The sequence below is a fragment of the Cheilinus undulatus genome, linkage group 2 (genome assembly GCF_018320785.1).
Source record: "Cheilinus undulatus linkage group 2, ASM1832078v1, whole genome shotgun sequence".
Taxonomy (NCBI): Eukaryota; Metazoa; Chordata; class Actinopteri; order Labriformes; family Labridae; genus Cheilinus; species Cheilinus undulatus.
This window is the reverse complement of record NC_054866.1, coordinates 19,782,588-19,801,382: the sequence shown is the minus strand read 5'-3', so window position 1 is coordinate 19,801,382 and position 18,795 is coordinate 19,782,588. Positions and strand designations below refer to the sequence as shown.

Here is an 18,795-nt window from a genome sequence, read left to right as displayed (position 1 = left end):
GTCCCTTCTCTGACAGCTCCACATAAGCCACATCCTAATGTTACTCAGACACTTTCTTTAACTGCCAGCTGGACAGTGTCAAAATCAACATGAAAAATTACAGTTTTGATTTTAATGCAATGACTATAATCTCAGAAATAACCCTCTTTCACAATTATCATGATTTTGCAGTCTTCTCTGAATTCTGTTGTTTAAAATAACATGAACCTTTTACAGAATGTATTTTTTATGCTGTCTTTAGCTAAACCGAAATAAAACGATGACCAAATAATCAAAATAGCAGTCACTAAGTTTGAATTGTTAATGAAAATAAGCAGTTGTTTTTTTTTTGTTTGTTTTCTTTTTTTGCTTCAGGTATTTTATTAATTTAGGACAGTGATTAATTTAAACTTAATTATGTAGGCAAGCTTTATTTTCTTCATCCATCATGGCAGTATTTTTTTTTTAACTGTAATTTATCTTATCTTACATAGAGCCTGAGAAATCCTTATTCTAAAAATGGGAACATGCCTCATGCAGTTTTATTGATAAGTAAATTACAGTGATTAAATTCTGTGTTTTAGTGCTGGAAGTCTGCAGGTTCCTCATGTTATGTACCTGCTTCAAACTGTGTTTATTAATCTACAATGTTTGTTTCCTTTCACAAACGGGAGGAAGTGTGGAAAATGTTTACCATCTGATGCCGTGCGGACTGACTTCATCATGCTTTACTGCTGTTTGTTTACATCATACTCAACATCAAACAGTAACCACCACACTGATAGCAAGAGACATGTAGTTCCCAACTAACACGGTGTTTAAATTTGTACTATGTGGCTAATATAGGAACCCTCAGTTGTATATTACACATCCCTATAACCAGCTGGTGTTTTGTGAGGTAAAATGACTGTTCTATGGAGTTCTTTGGAGAGAGTGAAGCATCTGCTCTAGGTTTAAAAAGATTCCTCTTTTTTAAGAAGATCTTTCTGTGTATGGTTCCTGTCTGAAAAGTTGTCTGACACCTAAAACAACAATCAGATAAAAAAATCCCCATTGCAAAACAGCAGGGATTATTGTATGATTATTAGGATTTGTCAGATCAATTAATGAGTAGCTTTGAAAATTAAAACAACCCATATTTATTTTATTTTCTCTTTCAGCCTCGTTGAAAATAACCTCAGGGTGAATGTGGGTGAATGCCCTCAGGGTGAAAAGTAAAGACCTCTCTAAGAGCAGCTCTCCCTGTATGTTTGTGCCTGCAGGCGTTTGTTGGCGACAGGACTCACGTGAGCTCAGTATTTACATGCTGCTCCAGACACTGCTGTGTTTCCAGCAGCCTCGGTTTATTTTATAGGAAAGAAAGGTACCAGTTCACAGCTGGCACTTTGCTGGGTGCTGATGCAACATTTTTGTAAGGTGGCTGTACACTAGAAAACCTGCTGCCAGTGTGTGTGTGTTTGGACTGCAGGTGTGTGAAAACTTAGAGGGAGAAAGATAAGGATTCAGTGGTGTGTATCAGGCAGTAACAATCCCCTAGGCTTTGTCTGAGCACTGTGTGTTTGGATTAAAACTGTGTTGGTGCACTGTGTTGGAGCCATTGTTTGCTCTGCATTGAATTGTAACCATTGCAGTTAATGCAGCCCAGTGTCCACCAATACACCCATTGCATCACTGCATCAACAATACACAAAGTGTTCTTCATAATGTGAACTGCTTTGTTTTCTGTCCTGATTTGTCCGTCCACACGCAACGGTCTTTTCTGTTATACTGTGGTTGTAATGTGTTTTAAGTAATACAATAGAGCACTTATTTTCTAAACATTTTCTTTATTCACCGCTTAGTTCCCTGCTTGATCTAACGCTGTCTAAATGATGAGTTAAAGAAGAGTCAGACACTTTTGGAGAAGGAATGACAGCCAACAGAGATGGTAGATGAGTTTTTTTGAGTGTTAAGTTGTTGTGGTGATGATAACCTTTCACAGCATGTCCTAGTAGCATGCAAAGTGAGTGAGTGTGGCAGCAGCAATGATTGTTTCCTATTAGAGTGTCCTAACAGCATGTTGATAATGCAACATGATGTGATAGGTGTTTTCAAACCTATGCTCCCTTCCTTTTTTTCTACTCCTTCTGTCCTCAGGTCGATGAATGAGGAATCAGAAGCAATGAAAGAAACGTCCAAAAACTTTTTTTTTTCTTGATTTCCATTTTCATTTGGCCCAAGAGTTACTCATGGAATAACCCTGTGATCTCTGCTATCCCACAGTGATGCTAGCAGCAGTTTGGATTCAGATTTGTGGTCAAGCTGCAGCAGAGTTATATCAAAGAAATGAGACCCACAGGCTGGGCTTTTTACAGCATCCACTGGCCCATAAAGGAGGAAACGCACTTCTTCTGGATGCTAAAGCACATACTTTACAGTGATAAACTGATATTCTGCTCAGATGTGTTGTATGTTCAATGAATGTTTAGACAGAGGATGGACAGCAGTGGTGATCTATAAACAGGCTGTCTGCAGGGACCGTGGGTTTATCTATCCTCCATCAGTGGTGCATCACTGATGGACAGTCCACTCTGGCTGATCCGTCAACCGGCTGTCTGTTTACCTCTGGCATGTCACTGTTCAGATTGAGTGAGTGCAGGCTTCAGCAGAGTGAAGGTGTAACAACAAATCAGATAATGAGCCCTTCAGCAACCCCACTGATCTCCTGTTTATTTATAATACCTCTCAGGAAATAGCACAGCTACATGATGAACTTCACTGAGTCCTGATGGAAATGGATTACAGTATCCATCCTTACTTTAAATTACCAAAATTTGCAAGCAAACTAATGCACACTGTCTTAGTTGCAGAAATACATACATAGTTATTATGAGAGCTGTGCATCTTCACTGTTATCACAGTTCAATTTTAGTATAGTTATCATGCCAATGATTTGGTTCAGTATCACAATGCATCATGATTCATCAAGATGAGTTGCATCCTCAGTTATAAACTGTAGGCTGTAACTAAATTATATGAAGTAACAATAAAGAATTAAAAACAAATACTCTTGTTTCAAGTAAAAGGTTTGCCTTTATAAATACACAAACTGCTTTTTATAAAGACAGATAAATAGGCTGATTTTTTTTAAACAAAAGGCTTAGTTAGATTTCCCCTTTATTTTACTTTTAGGTTGACAAGTTTTTAAAATTATATTTGATAAGCACTGATACCTATTTAAAATAAATGGCCCCATCACCTTCTTCTCTCTTACCTCCTTACCTCTTACCTTGAAGTGCTCAGCAGTGCAAATCGCTCCCTTTCTAGTAGAGGTCGACCGATACAGATTATTAGTAGGTCATTAAGCTGATAACCAATTTTTGGAACTGATAAGCAAATGTGACACAATTTGAATTGCATGATCAAAAAAAACTAAGGAAAATAAAGAATTTAGCCCAAGCCTATCGGTATGAGAAACGGCATAGAGCTAAACAGTTGGTGCAGGAAAATAGGAAATAATTCCATATGCTCACTGTGTTGGTGACACCCAGGCTTAAGAGTTGATTGGCTGGAACTCATGCTACATCTAGCCTATCAGATTGTGATGTACACATGAAATTTGATGTGACTGTGGAGTGAAAATAAACCCAGAGGGGAAGACGCACCTTGCAGTGGAGCCAAAGTCACTTGATTAATTGTACTGATTATTACCTCCGCCAAGGAGGTTATGTGATTGGGTGGGTTTGTTAGTTTGTTTGTTCATTTGTTCGTCTCTTAGCAGCAAAACTCAAAAAGTCATGGACAGATTTTGATGAAATTTTCAGGAAATGTCAGAAATGGCATAAGGAAGAACTGCTTAGATTTTGGGAGTGATCCGGATCACCATCTGGATCCAGAAAATTTTTGAGGGGTTCTTTACTATTGGGAGATAGGGCTAATGGTGGAGGTCTGCGCGGTTACCACTTTACACCAGGAGATGGCGGACATGACTAACTTCAGTCCCAGCAGCATGTTTGTAGTGTGTTTCTATTCAAAGTTTTGGAGTTTATAGAGTTTGAAAGATACACACCCGGTTGAGGAGATGAGTCGGAGCATAACAGAGAGAAAGACGGCGAATTGTAGCAAGAATACTCACGATGATGGGAGGAATAGAGGAATATTCACCCTCTGCCATGACTTTCCGTCGTCCGGTGAGACCATGGGTGCTTCCGCCATGACAGTCCACACGTAGTGAAGCCAGTGCTCTGCCTCACCATGTCTCCACCCCATCAAGGAGGGAGTAATCGGCGAATGAGATTTTGTCCACACTCCGGTCTGTCTCAGGCATGGCGGCGCAAACCATGTCTATTCAAATAGAGCAGATTAATCTGAACAGTTTGAAAAACATGCAAAGTAGAGCTGGGCAATTAAATCAAAAATTAGATTAAATCGCAATATGGCATGCTAAAATTTTCAAATTGCAGAAGATGCAGTCTTTCTTTAACGTGAAATTTGTGCCAAAATAGGAGTTTAAAACTTTTTTGCAGCAGTTATGCATTACAGATCATGCAATCAGCCACAGGCAATTTTTTAGAATAGTCTACAAAAATACTACTCTTTTTTGCATTTTTCTTATTAAATATGAGAATTACATAGTAATTATAACTTCCTTCAATACATCAATTCCTATCCAATTTGCAATGCAAGTCAAAATCATCACAATTAGATGTTTTTCCAACATTGTTCAGCTCTAGATTTATCTAATATTGTGATGGTTATAATACAGAATGATTTATTGCTTGTAATTGTTGGTAAGAAAAAAAAAAAACACAATATAAGGAACTTTTGCAATATAGGGGAAAAAAAATCCTAATTAGATTATTTTCCCCAAATATTTCAGCCCTAATGCAAAGTATTTGGTCATCTGCAAAATACAGCATATTGCACAGACTCTGATTGTAAATCATCACTACATCAACATATGTCTCATCCTGTGGCACAGCAACAGGTCACCAGGAGGTCAGTGGGTGACAGAGCTACTATGGCACCACTGACAAAGAAAAGTAAACTTTTGAGGAAGTTAGAGGTTTGTTAGAATCATTTTTATGTACAAATGAAACTAATGCCGTTTTAAGGGAACGTTGTTCTCACACATCTAGACAGAGTTTGATTGTACCTGGATTTTTGAAAATCAATCATTTTGAGACTTTGCTTATTTATTTACTGTGTCATTTGATGGCATGTTTGCTGCACAAATGTGTCTGTCTCATAGTAATGTTTGGCATTATGGCATCTAATAATCATGACCGTACTTTTTCATAACGGTGTGAACTGATGAAATTCTGCTGCTGGAAAACTGTGCAGTCTCTGCAAGTTTGTGTACGCTTGCAGACTCACTCATAGTGCCGGTTTATGTTACTTAATAACTTTAATTCAGTCGCTGCATCGTCATGTCTCCTTCTTGTCTCACCGTCTGTCAGTCACACATCCATCAGCTGTTCGCTGTGCGTATCATCAATCAGAAGCTTAACATGTTTAGCGCGACGGGTCGTTGTATACTGAAGTGGTAAACTTAGCAAAACTAACTCAGTTTGAGCACCATAGAGTCCACTGTTATCTCCAAAAAGAGAAGTTTTAGCCCCAGTTAAACACGCCCTGTTTGTTGTCTGACATCAGACAGAGCAGAGTGCACACACATTAACACATGCTCATCTGTGCATAGTGTCCAACACTGTCAAAGCTCATCTGAGAAAAAAAAGACCACAAAACGATAAATTTATCCATTTCTCTGAATAACAGCAAACATGTTATTGACAGAAAGATGTCTTTGAGTGTTTTAAGTATGGATGTCCTTAAAGAAGATGAGAAATAGTTCGATTTTACTGATGCCGCTCTTTATATTTCAGTCTGTTGTAGATAGTTTTTAAAGTACTTTCTGGTCTGATTTGAAGAACATTAAAATGTACAGTTTGAGTCAGAGTTAGACCAGACAAACTGTGTGTAACTGATAAGTATAGAAACCTGAAGGGTTTTTTTTTTTGTTCTTATTTTTGTTAAGATGATTTAACATGCATGTATATTTTGATCCTAAAACTGAAGTTGCTGTATCAGAATCCATCAATGAGAGAATTTTTGTTTTTTTTCCTTTTAAGATTTATTTTGGGCATTTTTGTGCCTTTATTTGATAGAGGAGGACAGTGGATAGAGTCGGAAACATGACGTGTGCACGAAAGACGTGCAGTAAAGGGCCTCAGGGCCATCCACATACATGGGGCGTGCCTTAAACCACTAGGCCACCTGTGCCCCAATGAGAGAATTCTTTTAGTATAATTCAACTTAAAGTGATTACATTGATTAGAAACATATTTTTCAATATTTTAGGACCACTTTAAAGCCTACTGAGTCTTAATTGTTGTACAGAAACTGAACATTTTGAAGAAGCTGTGCTGTAACTGATTTAGCAAAGATTAAAATGTGCTTATGTGTTGTAAATGTGTTTGAGCTGAGGTTTTTATGGGACAAAGGTAGCTGCTGGGCTCTGCAGTGTCTTTTCTCCTTGTCTTGTGAACACTGTCAGCTCTACATTACAAGACACACAAGGCTGCTCCTTTCTTCTGCCTCTGAAGCTCTGTACGCTCTGCTGATCCACGTGTGTGATTGGCTGCCTGCAGGGCCACTAAAGCCTGTGATTCAGCACTTCAACGCTAATCATATCTGCGCTCCTATTGGGTGGCTTTTATCTCTCGTTCATACTCGAGCCCGACAGAAACCATATTTTGTTAACAACACCTGGCTGTTCTGGGACACATTTCCAATTCTGTCTGTTCTGGGACATGCTTTAAAATTTAACCAGACACAGAGGCAGAAATGATGCTCTCTTCTCACACTGTTTCACACATCAACACCTGGAAGCTGCTCAGGAAAACCAGCTGTTTATGTCAGCTGCTTGATGGCACAGCCAGGTTTATCCTCTCATTTGGTCAGAGTCCAATGCTTCTCAGTGTTGACAATCTCAGGAGATGAATGGTTTGGGTGTTTCTGCCCCCTGGCTGTATGCACACCTTGTATGATTCTCCACAATTCTGTGTATCAACAAAGAAAACATAATGAATTATCAGTTAATTTATGTTACTTTGAAGGAAATAGTCTGTCTGACTAAACTAAGTTTTTGAGTTATGCAGCTGCTTTAAATATGCATGATTAGCTGCCTAAAGTATTACTGATGGCACCCTCGGTAGCACCTTTAGTAGTCCAAACCAGAAGAAGTTCTTGGTTAAAGTAAATATTATGATACTTTATTGAAAGTAATCCCACATTGATGGTTAAATGTTGTGTCTGAGCTTTAATGTAGCCACCCACCACTAGATGGGGCTGTTGTACTGTGTTATGGGCCACATGTCTGCACTGTTGATTTTAGGTTAGTTTAACTGGTACAGCCCTACAAGGTGCCATCTAACCATTGTATTGGTACTGGCATTGGAATGAGGAGTGTAGGCCTTCAGCGGGAACTACAATCTCTTCTAGTGGTGGTTTTTAAATGTTAAAACTCAGTTACGTTTAAAAGGATATTAAAAATGTTCAAATATTCTTTTCATTATTTTGTTTTGTTTTTCTTTCAGGTATTAGACATGTGACAAGCAAATGAAAGATAGGAACTTTTGTTGTTATGTAGAGGTTATTGTGTGGACAGCTCCTTGAAAACTGTAATACTGAAGGTGTTGCAACATGTTACAGATGCTGTGTTAGCGACTGTGGAGCTTCCAACATGTTTCTTCTGTATTCAGTTCAGTCCTTTATGTTCAGTCTTCAATTAGAAAAAGTGCTCTGAGAACATATATATGGCCTCCGTATTTTTAGGGGTTCGGAGGTGGGCCGCGAAAATTTTTGAGACTTAAAAGTGGGCCCTGAGTTGGAAAAGGTTGGGAACCACTGGCTTAGACACAATGTTTAACCAGCATTGTGGGTCAGCAGTCATCTGTTCCAACCATTATCCGCACCGCCTATCCCATTTGGGGTGCCAAGGGCTGGAGCCTATCCCAGCTGTCCTTGGGTGAGAAGCGGGGTACACTTTGGTCACCAGTCAATCCCAGGGCTGGTCTACACTCAAAAAAATCAATAGTTATGATAACCAACTTCTTATTCTGGCGCAGATTTGTGAGAAAGACCAAGTTTAATCAGTAAATCAACTAGTAGCACTGTGCAAAAGTAGAATGTTATCCTAAATTTATCTTCACAGCTGACTAAGTGAAGGCTCATACCTGGTTTGGTTGATCTGTGAGAAAATAATCTGCTAAACAGGCCCTTGGGTAGATTTATGTATGGGACTATTTCCTCATTTGTTACAATGACTTCCTCAAGTATTGTTATCACAGTGAGACTGCTGGTCAACCCGCAGCCCAACTGGGACTCTTAGGAAGTCTCTGATTCCCATAAAATAACAACTTTGATTGTTTAGCCGCCAGATTTTGTGTTGCCAGACTCTGTCCTTTTGCTTCTTGTAATAATAAACTGTCTTTAATGCTGACATAGTAAGCATATTACACCTTAATAAGTAAGGGAATGTTCATAGCCCCCAAACAGTCCTTTTAAATCTCAGCTGTCAGGGACTAAAAAGCTTTAGGTGATGTTGTTGCCTGTTCCGATTTTTTTTTTTTTTTTTTATCATGGGCCCTTCCACAGCACATGCAACAGAGGGAATGAGAGAGAGGACTGTGCTTTAGTGGCTAGTCAAGGAAGAGTGAGGGACACAAACAGCAGTGACACAGAATATGTTATTTCCTGATTGTTTCACAGAGGTTACTTTAAGGAAACAACTTGACATGAAGATGCAGGATTTTGTTTGTACTGAAGTAGTGCTACAAGTGACTCTGCTCTGCCCTCTGCCACAGCCTCCAGTCTGCTGTTTTAATTCACCAGTCAGCAAATCCATTTATTCAGTTCCTTTATCAACCTATTACAGTACACGTTAATCTTAAGCCCAGTTTAGAGCAAAGATTCGCCATAAGACGAGACAGTTTTAGAACTTCTCTGTTGACAGTTGCAGCTTTCTGAACTGAGGTTTTGCAGCTTGAATAAATCTGTCTGATGCAATCGCTGCTTGTCCAGTCACAGATAGCTTGTTTCAGGATATTGCAAGCAGATAAATGTGAAAAAGGGGAATTTACATCTGGTTTTGTTAGGCTGTAAACGCCAGTTTTGTTGCATAAAGTCTCGCTATAAATGCGTTTTTTTAGTTTTCACACAGAAACCTCAGCCTATAAACACACCTCTGCAACTGATGGAGACCAGAGTGATAATGGGTAGAAGTTTCTGTGTTAAAACTTAAAAAATGTAGATCTAATAATTTTCAAGAGACAGCTGCACTCATTGACAGCGCTGTATGAGATGATACACAAGAAATTATAGGCCTTTAGGAGCTGAACTTATCAGTGGAAAATGTGTTATAGATATCTGCAGATATCTTTCTTGTAACCACAGAGCTATGATTTTGATGACAAGGAGGATTTAATAATGAATCCCCCTTGTGCACCTACATGCGGTATGAATGTGAACAACAATGATGACAACAACACATAAAAAAAGGTTAATGTGCAGCACTGCCCCTATATAGAGTCAGATTTATTGTGCAGTAACTTCGGAAATAAATCGGTTTTGAGAGTTGTTGCCATGGAAATGATGTGTCTCCTTCAGTTGCAGCAACTTGTAGGTGTTTAATCACAGAGTGGACCGTTGCAAGCAGTTGCAAGTTTGAACTTGTCTCAAAACGTTGGTCTGAAGTGTCTGATAGCAGAGGAGACATGCCGCAAAGTCTCCTGGTCCTTAGAAATTTTTCTTTAAACTTCCCAAAGAATTTTAAAAGTTTTGAAAGAAAGTCTACACCCACAATCAACCAAATTCCCAAGTATTTCCACTTAGATTCACAAAAATCCCATAAAAGATATGTAAGTACTAAAAAATTCTTAAAGCACTATCCCCCCACCCAAAAAAACCCCAAAACAATCAAACTCTATCCAAATAAAAAAAGTATTTCTTACAAAAATTCAAGAAACCCCTGAAAATTGTAGAGCAAATTCTCCAAACATTCCTAGAATATTACTTAAACTTGAATTCAGCAACGATCTAATAGCAGAAATTATTACTGTCTGTAAGGAAGCCAAAATGAGATGTCCTCATATGTACACCCAGGGTCTCAGGAGGTCAAGCAAATAAGGCTGCAATTAAAATCTGTTTAAAAACCCGGAGTAAAGCAATCTCATGTTTATAACTAGACTCTAACTCTTGCTGCTTTAGCTTAGTTCATTAGACAAGTCCTTGGTGGGCAAAAAAAATCTTCAAAATGACCAAGATTTAGAAAAACTTGCAGATTTTTTAAAGTCTGCAGTGTTAGCTCTGCTTTTTGATATGCTGTCAGATCTCTTTGTAATGGATAACAATGACCAGTGTCATCATTATTAACTATGATCAGAAGTGTGTGTTTTCTATTCTTTTTGTTATCCCCCACCCCTGAAATAAGTGAGATGGATGTGCAATAATACCCTGACCATCCCATAGGACACTTCATTGTCTCATCAATCCTCAGCTTCATCAATCCTGTCAAACACCTGCGTCCTTGTATTGCTCTCCAAAGCATTTTCTTCTAATTTATTTGCTTCATTTGCTCATTCAGATCACTTTGTTTGTGCAGCGAGCAGTAGATTAGATGAGGTTAAAGTGTCAACAGAAAAGGGAACCAAAGGAGAGAAGTTTGTGTTTGTAATACTAGAGAAAATGTATTTTTTAGTGTGAAGCTGAGTGACAGCAGTTAAGAGTTAAACTAGAGAGAACACTCATGCTGTGTGATGTGTGAGTGGTTAATGTTACTGTGAGGAAGAAACTATATCAGGCCAACCAAGATATGCTTTTTTTTATAGGTGAAGGGGGAAGTGTGTATCTGAGAACAGTGTGTTTGTCCTCGTTGAACCTTGAAATTAGATGTTTACTGACTACGTCTCTGCCAGATTCTCAGTTTCACAAGTTGAATCAGATTTTAGTGTTGGATATGCTTTTACTGTTCCTTCCTTTCCTTCATTTACATCAGTCTACATTAGTCACTGTTTTACTTACAAAATGCATGTTTATCATGGTTTTGAATTAGCAGTCTGTTGTTCTGACCATCAAATATTTATAGCTGGTTAATTTCTACAGGGCTCCTGTCAACTATTACAAAGACTTACAATATATTTTTGAAATTCAAGGTCATATGAAATGAAACATCTTTAAAAGTCTTATTTTTACTAGTGAGAGATCAGATTTTTGTATTTGCATGTTGACTGAGACATGTTATCAAAATATTCTTCAAATCTGCACACTCTTTTTAGAAGAAAGTGATTGGTGAAGATGAAGTAACCTGGCTTCAAGATTACAATGACAAGGAAAGTTGGCAGGGACAAACAAGAGGAAACATTAGACATGTTTGAATTTGTCATAATAAAATTTAAAGTGATTGAGTCTTATGAAGTCTGAAATGCCAAAATATCATTTAACAGTCCACTAACCCAGGCACATCAGTAATTTTTTAAAACTGATTCTTGTGAGCTGAAGTAGATCCAATATTGATCTACCGGTGTGGATTTTTATCCATTTTTTAAATCTTTTTTTTTTGTCATTGATTTCCCCTAGCTTGAATGCTAACAGCCATATTGTTTCCCCAGAATGCTTTGTGAGGGGCTGTTAAACAGAGGCAGGCTGTTCAGTCATCACCTCATGCATTGTGCATGCTTAAACATGCAGATCATTGTGGAGACCACCTGACTAGCGCATGATGGAGAGAAAGAGAGATAGACAGGCTGTGATGTGGCCCTCTGTGTCATTGTTATTCTAATATTTGGTTGTAAAACTGAGGGTAATTAGCAGGAAATACAGCTTTAAGTTGAATTATATTGGAACATCTCTACTGCTTTCATAAGATGCCTTTTTTGGAAGTGGAGGAGACTTTGCCGGATAATTTTGCTCACAGTTAAAACCTAGCAATCAGGAACACCCGGGGCACATTTTTAGGCAAAACAAACAAAATTTGTGATGAAATTATTATTAGATAATGATAATATTTTCGCATGAAATGAATCATTTGTCGTCTTGCAAGGACTTGTGAAATATTTTGTTGGCGGTAAAGAAACCCTGGACAATCAACTCTGATTGAATCATAACCTTCAAACTGAGGCCATAGGTGGCAACTCGACTCTCAGCCCCCTCAGACTTTGTGTCAGAAGCAAAGTCCTCAACACAAGAAATGACCAGGGGTGTTTGGTTTGTTTTGGGTCTGTCTGTCCAGGTCATCAGTAAATATCTCAAGAATGCTTTAAGAGATTTTCTTCAAACCCTACACTCATGTACGGTTTGACTTGATTAAATTTTGAAGGAACAAGGTCAAAGTCAGGTCATTGTGATCTCAACCTTTCTGAACACAAATATTTCAAGGATGCACAGAGGGATCTTGGTCAAATTTGGCACAAAGCTACACTTTGACTTGAGATTGAACTCATCAATTTGGTCAAATGTCACGGTGACCTTACATATTGTGAGGTCACAGTGACCTTGAACCACTTGGCGTTTGAAGTGGCCATACTCTTGTCTTTCATCAAAAAAATGTTTTTTGTTTTGTTAAGCATGTATATGCATACAGGCAGTGTTAGTCTGTTACTTCTCACTCCAAACTAACATAAACAATAATAGACATATAGCAGAATGCCAACAATGCTAAGCCAGGTGGTAGTTCATTTTTTAATGTAACTGCTTTATTTACATACTGGTTTTTTTTTTGCAGATGTGGTGACCCGTCTGGAGGAGGAGATCCTTCTCATTTTTCTTTGCTGTCAAAACCTTTCCAACATTATTTATTCATTTGAATTTTTTTAACCAGGAGAACCTCTGTGCGATTCAGAATCTCAATTTACAAGATTGTCCTGGCCAAGACATGTAGCACACATTTAACAGAGTTTCAAACATGATACACTAAACATAAAAAAACACTAAAAACACAGATCAACCACTCCTGAGTCACAGAGCAGTGTCACCAATCAGAACATCTATATGTATCTTCCTCCAGTGCCTTCAATCTACTTTTAAAACAATTTTTAAGAGACCAGCTCTCCAAGACATCCCCTTTCCAGGCTACAGGAGCAGTATACCTGAAACTCCTTTTACCCATCTCAAGACAAACTTTGGGCACAGATAGCAAAAGTAAACTTTGTTACTGAGTCACAGAGCGAAGACTGTACGTTTTTGAACTTGTCACATGAATAAAATCACACAGGTATGATGGAAGCAGGTCAAGAAAGGTCTTATTAATGAGGACATGCTAATCATTTAGCCTTAAAGTGGTCAAAGAAGGCCAAGCTACTGGATCATACAGACTACAATGATGAATTAAGAACTTAAGATTCATCATAAACCTCAGTACCTCATGGTCCAGTAACACAAGAGAAACATAATTTTGAAACTGTTTTTTAGAAAGTTTAGTTCCTACTGTGTTCATAAATTAATCTGTGTACAATGACACAGCTAAAAACACAAGTACTAAGATTTTATTGAAAATTTCAACAACTTGTGAAGTTTTGCTGTTATTTTGACATTATATGACAGCTAATTGACATGTGTGGTGCTGTTGGTGAACCATTATGATTTATCCTTTAAACAACAGGCGTTCACAGCTCTTATTTGTTTTCACGTTTAAGAAAGGATGGAATTTTAGACCAGTTGCATGTCCACACTTGATGTTTCTTTTTCCTCAGAACTTTGCAGCTGTTTTTTTTTTTTTAATTTCTGATTTTTGTCAGTTTTTTGGTCAGCCTTGAAAACAGAATATGGGCAACACTTCAGTCACTACCTTAAAATATATGTCAGAGTTGAACAAACAGTCGGTGTTTGGAGCAAAATGTGGATTTGCACAAACAGCTTTATGTGCTTTTACAAGTTGCTGGGATTATAGAGCAAAAAGTCAAATGCTGGGATTTGTTGTCATCTAGATAGTTACATGTGTGAGTATTTCTGCTGGATAGTCATTAGTGTTTAAATCTGAGGCTGTATGGAGTCTATCACCCTCTACAGGCTGGTGTTAGAACACATTAGAAGCAGATGTTTGAGGCTGATTAAACTCTAAATTAGGTGTATTACTTACACAGGTGTTAGTAGAGTTGTTCTGACCAACATTTGACCCAACAAAGTAAATGAAAGCTTGTATAAGTTGGCATGAGGCCAGATAATAAGTAAATTTATTATCTTTTCAAAATCTCTATGTGCATCACTGTTAGAAACACAGACTGCCTCTCCATTCATTTATAGAGAGTTTCCTTGTCAGTGCTATAAATATATTTATTCGATTGAAATTCTTTTATATTTATTAAAGTTTTCACTCAATTTTTATTTTAAAAAAGTTATTTTTTTATTTATTTTTTAATCACTGTACAACCTCAAAATTCAGAAGAATTACCTTTACAAAGGATTACCTCCTAAGGTGCAGAACAAAGCGGTACAAAAATAGCTTTGTTCCTGCTGCTAATACAAGGCCCGACAAGCTGTAGTGATACTTGCACATATCTATTTGATCTGTTTATTTATTTTGGTTCTGAACATGCTTTTACCTCGGCTTTATTCTAGAGGGTTTTTAATGCAAGTGATTTTCTGTTCTCTTTTATTGAGTGATATTCCTCCATCCTACATGTCCTGATCAGGGAAACCTTGAGCACTTGAATACTTTTAATTCTTTTTTGTGCTTCACGTTACACGTGCTATGTGATTTTGTGTCCAGTGGACGTCACAATCTGCACGGCTGACAAACAAATCTACCTGTGGGCACAGATAAAGGAACCTGGACCAAAATCTGGAATTTAAAATGTTCTACGTTATTCAGTTAGTTCCTACTTGACTGGTTTAAAATTTGTGTTTTTTTTCTCTCATCAATGCTCTCTAATCCTGAATATATTCTATAAAACAGAGTAGAGCAGCTTAAGCTCTTCTCGCATGAGACTGGAATTACCAGAGGATCTCTTCATCCGAATATTGTGCAGCACATTTCTAAGGGATAAGAGGAGTCATCTTTTAACTTGATTTTACTGACATTATCCCCCAGATATGATGACAAAGCTCTGTGTAGCACTCTCTTGCTTACACACTAGAAATAGACTTCTAAATTAAAGCACTCTGAGCAGCTGACAAGAAAGACAAAGGTTTCTGTGCGCACACTGGAGTGAAGGTCAGATATGACAGTGCACATTTAGCTGATAGACGATGGTAAAATTACCCTTTACCATTACCTTTTTATTTCTGGCATTTATTTCTGTGCCCTTTTGATGTGTTTTCAAAAGTTGTCATATATTGAACTAGGCTGATGATGCTCAGACCACTACAACTTTAAGGTTTGGCTGTGACAAAGTATTTTCCCGTTCCTGATTTCTTATTTTTTGAATAAATGTTGCATTTAATTTTTCAGATGATCGAACAAATTTTTAATATTAGACAAAAATAATCTGAGTAAATTCAAAATGCAGTTTTTAAATGATGAAAAAGCCATCCAATCTCAATATGGGCTTTTATGTGTTTTGCACTTAGGAGAGGCTTTAGTATCAGGCTCTTGGCCACATCTCTTTCAAAGGTCCTTCTCCCACAGTGGCTGAGTTTGGCTGGGAAGCCAGCTCTTGGAAGAATCATGGTTGTGCCAAAATTCTTCCATATGAGAATTATGGAGGCCATTGTGCCCTTGGGAATCTTCAGTGCAGCAAACAATTTTCCACCTTCCCCAGATCTGTGCCTTGCAACAATCCTGTCTCTGAGCTCTGTTCCTTTGACCTCATGGCTTAGTTGTTTCTGTTATGCATCGTCAGGTCTTCAATAGAGAGGTGTGTGCCTTTTCAAATCATGTTCAATTTGATTAACCACTGGTGGACTCATGTCGAGGTGTAGGAAGATTGAGAAAAATGGGAGGCACCTTAGCAAAGTTTCAAGTGTTTTTTGTAAAGGGTCTGAATACTTATGTGAAGTTTTTTTTTGTTTTGTTTTGTTTTTAAATAAATTTGCAGATGTTTTCTAAAATTCTCTTCCCACTTTGTCATTATGGGGCACTGAATGTAAATTAATGAGAATAAAAATGAATTTTTTTCAACTGTATCATCAGGCTGTAACATAAGAAAAATGAACATAACTGAATGGGTCTGAATACTTTTGAATGCACTGTAAATTATATAAATTCAATGGCATTTAATCACATAGCCACCAGTGTTTTTTTAATTTACTTCCAATGCATTCTACAGGCTTGTATTCACTTGTGTATAGTTGCTTTCAAAATTGGGAAGTCATATTTGACTGTTCTTATTTTGTACTTATTTTCTGCCTTCTCATTCCCACTGTGACACACTGTTAAAAACCTTAGACATTAAACACTTACTAATAATAAAAATGATGAAAAATGAGTATAAACTAAGATTAAAATTACAGAGAAGTTACAGAATATGAATACTGAATCTTAAAACGTTGTTATAACACTGGGAAAAATGTCAACAGATGCCATAATAAATTTGCTTAAAGCCTGTTCTAATCTAGTGTGTCTCTCCTCTACTGCCAGTGTATTTTATTTCAGCAGCAGTGCATTCTGGGTAGTATTTGCTTTTGGGACTGCATCCCGATACCATCCCTGTGTGTTTGTACATGCTTTTGTATGTTTTATTGCTCTGTTTTCATCCACTTTTATTGCTGTTGTGCATCAGAGCAGCATTAAGGTGCTTTGAATATTTTAATTTTAAAAATGAGCCTTGACACACTGAGCACAAAAGGACTGAGAGAACAAAAGAACACAATTACATTAAACACAGTTTTTTAATGTGTTAAAGTGACAGTCAAATAGCTTTTGCAGATTCTTTCCAAACATATATTATGCTCATCAGTTTGTGAAGTCTGTAGGCATTAAGAGGATAGGTCTGTGACATGTTTAGTTGAGCTTAGGATCTCCGGAGACAAGTGGTTATAATAAAAACTTCACACTTAAACTTCTGGCAGTCAAAAAGGTCTGACTTATATATTTTTTCTAGATTCACTAGCCTTTTGAAGATGACACTTTGAGGGGTTTATTTGTTTAGAGTTTTGGGACATCCTCCAATAATTTCTAGTTTGTGAGCAGTTTTTACGTTTGCAGGTGTTACAAATCTTCACCTGTACACAAAAAAAGGTTGGCCATAAAAGGAATCATCAATCCTATTTTGATTTCAGTAGACAACCTCCACTTTATAGTTGAAGTAATGACACAACAAGACTCTCAATCATTCATTTAACAATGATTGGGTGTTTCTATACATTTAACTCCACTCATTTGATTAGATCTGTGCCTAAATTCTGCCTTTAAAAATATCTTTTACACTTCATGTAGGCCGCATTCAACCGCACTAGTGCAATGAAGGTAACAGGAATTTGATTAGTAGTGCTAAAAAATAACCAGACTCTTCTCTTCTTGTGTCCTTCTAGTCACTGATGTGGAATTGAAGCGTCTGAAAGATGCATTCAAGAGAACCAGCGGCATCACATATTACATGACCCAGCAGTGCTTCTACAGGGAAGTGCTGGGAGATGGAGTTCCCCTCAAAGTTGCAGAGGTGAGTTACCTGCAGCATGTGCTACTTTATATGATAATCAGGTGTAGTCAGTCCTGAAATGTTGTCAGTATCAGCTTAGATAATAATAGCTAGAGGAAGTGAGTGTTAATAACGGATGAAGGACAAGCTTTGTGCCATAACCTCAGTCAGAGGAAGACTAAAGGTTTTGTCCAATGCCATGTTTGAAAAATGTATCTGGATTGAATAAAAATGGGGGTTCCTGGTGAGAAGGTTTTGAATGGACTCGTATTTAACTTGTTTGTCCCTAAGAAATGCAATTCATGAAGAGGCTGGTTCAAAAGACAAAATCTATCTGAAAGTGGATAAGTAAAAAATACACTTTGTCGCCCAGCCTCTCAGGACACCTTGTGTTGGAGTTGCATGTACCCCATGAACACCGTTTGATCATTTTTAAACTTAAAATCTCAAAAACCACTCATAAAACCAAATGAAAACTGACTTTCTCCAATGGATTTCATTGGACGTCCAGGCAGCAGTTATCTGAGTGTATAGGAATGGCTATACGCACTGTGATTGGCTTATCGCGTTTGAGGGCGGGACCTAGCCGTAGTTCAATTCAGGCAACTTTTGTCACATTTTCTGTGGATGCTCTATCATGGGAAGCAAATAATTCCTATGCCTGTGCTTTTCCTGAATTTTCCAACTGGCTGAACAGCACATGCAGTGCCTACATGTGCCTGGATTCACTGCCTAGCTTCACCCTGTTGACTGTATATTAATATGGACAGGGCTTCTCTTTTTCCTTTCATTATAGCTAACTGAAACCAGAAAACATGCGGACATGTAGCGCTGGTGACACATTTTGGAGCCAAGATACATACAGAAAGGAACTCTATAAACTCCAGAGGCTCCATGGGTCAATGAAAGTTTTATTTAATTTTAATTTTTGTTAAATTTTTTCAAGCTATCCTCCTCTACTATGAAAATCTGTAACAGAACTCTCATGCAAGCCTTAATGGAGGCTTGATCGTGAAAATAGATCATTGTGTCTTAAATGTTACAGTCGTCACTGCCCTTGAACTTCCATGCATCGGTTTTGTTGAGATAAACATTTAAAAATAAAACCACAAGATGTTGCTGTTTCTATCAACTTGTACAAGTTACAGCAAAATTAAATGAGAAAGTTTGATTAAGTTCTGCCTTTTTAAAACACATTCTTCATTATGTTTTTCTGCTCTAGCTGAACTCCAGGCAACATTTCAACACTGCCCCTATGATTAGT

General features: G+C 37.7%; 1 protein-coding gene across 3 annotated transcripts in view; it reads left to right on the top strand.

Moving 5' to 3' along the window:
- The window catches only part of usp32 (ubiquitin specific peptidase 32), a 97,450-nt gene that overhangs the window by 11,543 nt on the left and 67,112 nt on the right, over positions 1-18,795 (top strand). For all 3 annotated transcript variants that reach the window (XM_041813278.1, XM_041813286.1, XM_041813269.1), the window contains exon 2: positions 17,425-17,552. In XM_041813278.1, the coding sequence (XP_041669212.1) occupies positions 17,425-17,552 (128 nt within the window). The remainder of the gene's footprint in view (positions 1-17,424; positions 17,553-18,795) is intronic.